Source organism: Centroberyx gerrardi, chromosome 19 (assembly GCF_048128805.1).
Source record: "Centroberyx gerrardi isolate f3 chromosome 19, fCenGer3.hap1.cur.20231027, whole genome shotgun sequence".
NCBI lineage: Eukaryota > Metazoa > Chordata > Actinopteri > Beryciformes > Berycidae > Centroberyx > Centroberyx gerrardi.
The window spans coordinates 12,400,668-12,407,465 of record NC_136015.1 but is presented as its reverse complement, the minus strand read 5'-3'; the positions used below and the strand labels follow the sequence as shown (position 1 = coordinate 12,407,465).

General features: G+C 50.5%; 1 protein-coding gene across 1 annotated transcript in view; it reads left to right on the top strand.

Moving 5' to 3' along the window:
- The first annotated feature begins 1,270 nt into the window (after nucleotides 1–1,270).
- Nucleotides 1,271–6,798, top strand: part of sdc3 (syndecan 3) — a 24,976-nt gene continuing 19,448 nt past the window's right edge. The window contains exon 1 of the mRNA XM_071920159.2: nucleotides 1,271–1,673. Coding sequence (XP_071776260.1) covers nucleotides 1,620–1,673 — 54 coding nt within the window. The 5' untranslated portion in view covers nucleotides 1,271–1,619. The remainder of the gene's footprint in view (nucleotides 1,674–6,798) is intronic.

Sequence of the window (6,798 nt, the reverse complement as noted above, 5' to 3'; positions counted from 1 at the left end):
CCACCCAGCTGTGGTTTGACTGGGTCAGGGTCTGGTTAGGACCAGCACAACTCAACCATCTTGGTCTTTGGACATTGGGGATTTTGGCTGGGGTACGAAAAAGTAACAATGACTGCTGCCATGAAGTAGGCTAATAAAGGACATTAGGACAATTATAACCAACTTTTGATAGGTTGTTAGTAATGAACCCGACACACTGTTGTAGGAGCCCACACGTTATAAAGGACCTGTCTATCAAAATACATCCTCCTTAATTTCCTCCTGTGGTCCTGCACCTGCAGGCTACCTTTCAGGAGCCAGGACAAAATGGCGGGAGGAGCGAACCTGCCCTCACCTGCCCAGCCTTTGTTTGGAGCCAGTGCTGGGCGGAAAGCTCGGGATAATATTTTGAAAAGCGAGTCGGGGTGTGATGTGGGTGGCGATAAGCCCGTGGCTTTGTTGAGGTCTTAAGACAGATAAACGGTTATCCACGACATGCCCTGCATTACAATGATTTTATATAGTAGGTTGTTGATATTGTTTTTATAAAATGGCAGCAACACGACACATAAAAAGGAAGCAAATGTTAAATATATATATTAAATGTTATTTTTTCGGCTCGCAATATTGAGCAGCAGCTAAACAACATGGTTGCTAAGCGACGCAAGTAGGCTACCAGTATGTGTGGTTACCGCATTAATATTTGTGATACAGGCACAGGTGTGCGTTGATCCGGTGGGCCTATTTACAACGGCTTCGAACGTGACACAGCCAATCAGAACTGAGGACCGGAACTAGCCGATAAGGGTGTGTGGCTACCGGAGCCTCACCTGAGCACAAAGCAAAGGCACGAGCTCTCTGGGCGATGAATGAATGAATGGCCTGTGGGGCGTGGACAATGCCCTACCTCGCCTCCCGGTGTTGTTTAACTGTGTGCGTTCGTGTGTGTGTGTGTGTGTGTGTGTGTGCGTGTGTGTGTGAGTAAGGTACTGGGGCTGCGGGTGCCTAGACGAGCTGCAGGGGGCATCCTCGCTTCGCCTCTCATGGAGATCCCCCCATCTCTCTCTAAACACACACGCACGCATACACACACACACACACACACACACACACACACACACACACACCCCTCCTTCTGCCAGACTCCCAGGCCAAGCGGCGTCGCCATACGGAACATCCTGCCCTCAACGGAGAGGGGGAGGAGAGAGAGAGGCTGAGTGTGTATAGATAGAGAGAGAGAGAGAGAGAGAGAGAGAGAGAGAGAGAGAGAGAGAGAGAGAGAGAGAGAGAGAGAGAGAGAGAGAGAGAGAGAGAGAGAGAGAGAGAGACTGTGTGTACTGAGAGAGAGAGCCGAGGTCTGGCGTCTCCCGGTAGTAAATCTATCAGGTCTCGAGCACAAAAAGTCGGAGAAATAGAGAGAGGAGAAGAGGCCTCGCGGAATCTCCCCGGTTATTAACGACTATTGGTAACCGGGACTGTAGCGTGTGAAGTCTTGGATTAAACACGACCAGACGGACGGATGGTAGCGCGGACGGGCGGCGCGCTCTGAAGTTGGAGACTACCGAATACCGAGAGAAGCGCTTTTGTTTCCCCCCGTGAAGGCAGCGGCGGCACCGGGAGGCTGTGCCCGCACCCCGAGTATGAAGCTGCCTTGTCTACTGGCGCTCACGGCGCTGCTTGCTCACGCCGCCACGGTAAGCACGAGCCTATCGGTCCTTTGTGCTCCATTGTTACCGAGGAGCTCTTGTGCAGGGGGAATATAGAGCCTATAGGCATTTTGTGCGTGTGCGTGCTTGTTTGTGTGTGTCTGTCTCTCAGTGTGTGCGTGTATGTGTATGTGTGTGTTGCGCTATCTGTAATGAGACAGCCCGGTAGCTTGAGCGTGTCTGATGGTCGGTGATCGGCAGTAATTCCTGCACTCGACCCACATATCAGCCTTATTGGCCATCCGTGACTCCCGTTAAGGGGGCTGGCGGCTCTCGTGCCCCCCGCCCCCCCAGCCTTTGTGTCTCAGAGTCAGGGTTTATTGTGGCACAGGCAGGCCTGTGTCCGCTCGAGTTAGGAGGCGTGTGTGTGTGTATATGTGTGTGTGGGTCGGTAATTAGTGGGTAATCTCTAATTGAGCTTGATTACGGGTCTTTGTTCGGTGTCCTGCTATGTGGTGTCTGCCTCACCAGCTCACATCCTGCCGGTAATTTGGGCTCGAGTCATACTGCGGCTTTAACGACTTTATTACCGGATAGACGCGCTGTAGGACACGAGAGGAGGAGGGGGGTGTTGGATGTCCGATCGCCTCGCTGTGGTGCGCGCTCCCCCCCCCCTGCCAGGAGCGGCGGTAGAGAACGGGGGGCCTTGTCCAGGTGACAGACCCCGGGGCATCCTCCCGTTAACCGGAGGGTGTGTGCGCGAGTGTGTTTGTGGCAAAAAGGGGTGGGGTAGAGGGGAGTTAACGGCGATGCGGTGCGCGAGGGATGGATGGAATGATGTCATCGGGAATCGCGAGGAGGGAAGCTGATTAGGAATGCGTGAGCCGCCCCCCCCCCCCCCCTTCCCTCCCCGGAACCATCCACGCCGAACTTCACGCGCCCCCCTAACACGCCCACACCTTCCGTTACCGTCCCGATTAATCCCGATTTACCATATGATGAGGAGGAGGAGGAGGAGGGGGGAGGGTGTTACTGAATCATTGAGAGAATCGGAAACAAATACCAAAAATAGAAGGGAGGCAGACCTACTTTTGGGATAAGATTCTAGAAGGATGTTTTACACCAACAACACATCATCCTGTAATATTCCTGTAGTGGTTTATGGTGTGTTTGTGGTAGTCAGCAGTGAGCTTATAGTGACCTTTATTCTGCTGTGTGGTGTTTTATCTCCTATAATATTCCTATAATATTCCTATAATATTCCTTGGACTTCTAGTTCTGCTGTGATAATTGTATAGCATCCTTCTTGGAGTGTCGTTCCGTTCTGCTCTTCTCACCGCTCACCGTGATGCTGCACTGATTTTGGCAGACAATTTCAACAGACTAGACACACACACACACACACACACACAGATTATTAGTGGGTCAGTCGGCTGCGATCTTTGCCAAAGATCCTTGGCCTCCAACTGACCTAATCTGTCTTTAAGTGTACAGATGGAGACAGGTGTGCCACCACAGACATGCACACACACACACACACGCACACACACACACACACAAACACACACACACACACACACACACACACACACACACACACACTCAAGCATACACTGTGTTAGAAGTGCACAGATGGATGCAGGTGTTGCCGACATAGGTAACACACACATCAACAGTCTCATAATTGCTAGATTAACCTCAAGCAACCCAGTTCTTGGATACACACACACACACACACACACACACAAACACACACACACACACACACACATCCACACGCTTATCAGTGATTTTGGCCCGTGATCATATGCATTTGCTGACAGGATCTTTCTTTAGATGCCTCTAGGAACCAACTGAACGTGTGTGTGTGTGTGAGTGTGTGTGTGTGTGTGTTCTGAGTGATCCCCAGTGGATGATTGGTGTTGTGATGTCACATCCGGAGGAGTGCATTTAGATGGGAGACTGATTTTCCCACAGACATCTGCTGTGTCCCACGGCTCGCCTGTGTGTGTGTGTGTGCGTGCATCCGTTCCCCTTCATGAGAGCACTGACTGTCCATCTGTCTGTGTGTGGGCTCAAAAATAGTGTATCTCTAGTGCCAAAAACTTGTTCTCGCCAGCCCCTGCTTCTTGTAGTGTGTGTGTGTGAGTGTGTATGTGTGTGTGTCGAAGAGAAGTGGTGTGTTCTTGAGGATCATGTTTAACTCGTGGAATGAATCAGTGTTTTGTGCCTCCAATAGCAGACAAAGCCCCCCATAGAGAGATGAAGAAAGAGAGAGAGAGAGAGAGAGAGAGGGGGAGAGAGAGGGAGAGAGAGAGAGGGAAGGAGCGAGAAAGGGAAAAAATAGAGTGAGCGAGGGGGATCGAGAGAGAGTGTGGAATGTGAGAGGCAATTTGACACAGGAAGTGGGTCCTTCTCACTCTCCTGGAGGACAAAGAGTCCCCTCACACACACTCACACACACGCGCACACTCACACACACAAGCACGCACAAGCTCGCACACTCAGGTATAAAACTCACTGGGGGGTAGTGGTATTTCAGGTTGGTGTGTGTGTGTGTGTGTGTGTGTGTGTGTGTGTGTGTGTGTGTGTGTGTGTGTGTGTGTGTGAGTGAAGGGATGGATGGGAGTGTGGGGTCACCTTCCTTTTACATCCAGTGGATAAAGGAAATGAAAAGGATCTCGGTTCATATCCGGAGCTGCGTTCACAAGGCCGATGTCTGTAGGTGAGCATGACAGACAGAGAGAGAGAGAGAGAGAGAGAGAGAGAGAGAGAGAGAGAGAGAGAGAGAGAGAGAGAGAGAGAGAGAGAGAGAGAGAGAGAGAGAGAGAGAGAGAGAGAGAGAGAGAGAGAGAGAGAGAGAGAAAGAATATAATGATAGCCTTCAGTGGGAAAAACAACATCCAGCCCCCTCGCTTCTCCCCTGCTTAGACCCCCCTCAGCTTTTTGTGTGTATATGTATATATGCGTGTGTGTGTGTGTATGTGTGTGTGCGTGCTCACCCCTATCTGGAAGCAGTTTCTTATCACACGGGATGGACCCGCCTGGCCGATGTGCATTTGACTGAAATTAGTTTTTTTTGGAGGAAGTTTTTGCTTTTGATTTAGACAGAATGGAATTTTCCATTTAGCACTGGGCTGATAACAGTGGGGATGGAGGAACCTGTTTTCAGAATACCTGCTCTCCCAATGCATCCCCCCACTGAGCTGAACAGCCATGGAAATTCAAAATTTGCTGCAGAATTCAGAGCCCTATATGAGAGCCGCTAACTAGCAGCACTGCATGCCCCTCTGGGGCTTACAGGCTGGAGTGCCATATTGTTCCAACTCCTTCGAGGTGCTTTCTAATCGCCATACTTTCTAAAGCACAGTATGGTGTTGCACACAATGCAAGTCGAGGCTTAGACAGCACCTATTTACTTCAATCATTTGGCTCCACAACTTTGCGCAACACCCGACTTCCCCGTGGAATGTGTTCAAGTCATCCCATGTATTAGGAAGAATGCCGTTAGCCTGTATTCATCCAGCTGGAAGGTTTTCATTCTCTAAGTGGGAGTCATCCAGTAACGCACAAGTGTGAACACGCTCACACACATAATATACACCAATGCATATAAACGCACAACTGCGGGTAATCCCGAACGTGAACACACGGCACACACACTGCACACACACACACAGTGCGAGCGGATGGTCCTGGTATACAGCAGTTTGTTGACTCAGTGAGTCAGAGGGAGACGGAGAATGCTGGAGGTGCTTTAGGTAGGTCAAAACAGGCTAGTAACACTGCTTTTGTAGATACTACACACACCCACACACACACACGCCTACGCACACACACACGCAGAATCTCCCTTGCAGTAATTGGGCAGCACTGCGCAGACATACTCACATACATATTCTCTGGAGAGAGCTGGACGGGGGTTAGATGAATATAGTGAGAGAGAAGGAGGGAGGGAGAGGAGTGGAATGGAAAAAAAAGGGAGGTGTACGGACCATGAGATAATGAGAGAGAAGGAGAGGAGGAAATAAAATGGAGAGGTAAGGATGGAAAAAGAGAAAGAGAGAGAGAGAGAGAGAGAGAGAGTAATGATGAAACAGAGATGATAGAAGGGGAACGCATGAGAGAGAGAGAGAGAGAGAGAGAGAGAGAGAGAGAGAGAAAGAAAGGCCGGAGGGAGCGATTGACTGAGCGCTAAACGGATAGAGTGAGCAAAGCTATCAAGAGAGGAAGAAAAAGATGAAGAAGAAGAAAGAAGAGGTAGACTCAGAAACTGAAGGAAGGAACGGAGCAGGAGGAGGGAAGGATGAGGGAGGCGGTTGAGAAGAGGCAGACGGAGAGAGGGAGAGAGAGAGTGGGAGGCATGGCAGAGTGTTGGAGGAGGAGAGCGATGGAGGGAGAGAGAGACAGACTGACGGAGGAGTGGAGAAGATGGGGGATATTGGGACGTGGAGACGGAGCGATGGAGGAAAAAACGAGGGCTGGATGATGGAGATGATAGGGGGAGGGAGACCGGAGGGATGGAGAGGAGTTAGGATGGAGGGATGTAGAGAGAGAGAGAGAGGGAAGGGGGAGGGAGGCGTGCACTGCTCATTCCCAGGAGACCGTGCTCTACCTGCTCTCCTCGGCCGTCGCTATGACAACCAGCATGGCTGCCGCTGTCACAGCTTTATCCCCCCCAACCCAGCCCTCCTCTCTCTCTCTCTCTCTCTCTCTTCCCTCTTTCATTCTCTGTTTCGTCTCTGTGTCATTTTTTTCTTTCTCCTCTGTCGCTTCTCTCATTCACAGCTTTTCATATCTCAGTCTTTATTTTCTGCCCTCGCCTTTTTTTCTGCTCCCTCTCCTGGATTTGCCTTTTTCCCCCCACCCTAACTGTTCCATTCTTCTCTTTTCACTCCTCCCTCTGCCTTTTGTGTCCTCCTCATTTTTCTCGCTCTGCCTCTTTTAGTTTTATGTATTCTCTCTCTCTCCCAGCTCTCTGCCTCCCTCCCTCCCTCCCTCTCTCTCCCTCTTGTCCATCTGTTCCATTACAATATATTAAAAAAATAGAGAAGGGGCCGCTACTGTGCCTCACCTTTACAATAGTGTGTGTATGTGTGTGCGCGCGTGTGCATGTGTGTGTGTGTGTGCGCGTATGTGCGTGTGTTTGCTCTATTACAGGACTCTAAATTAG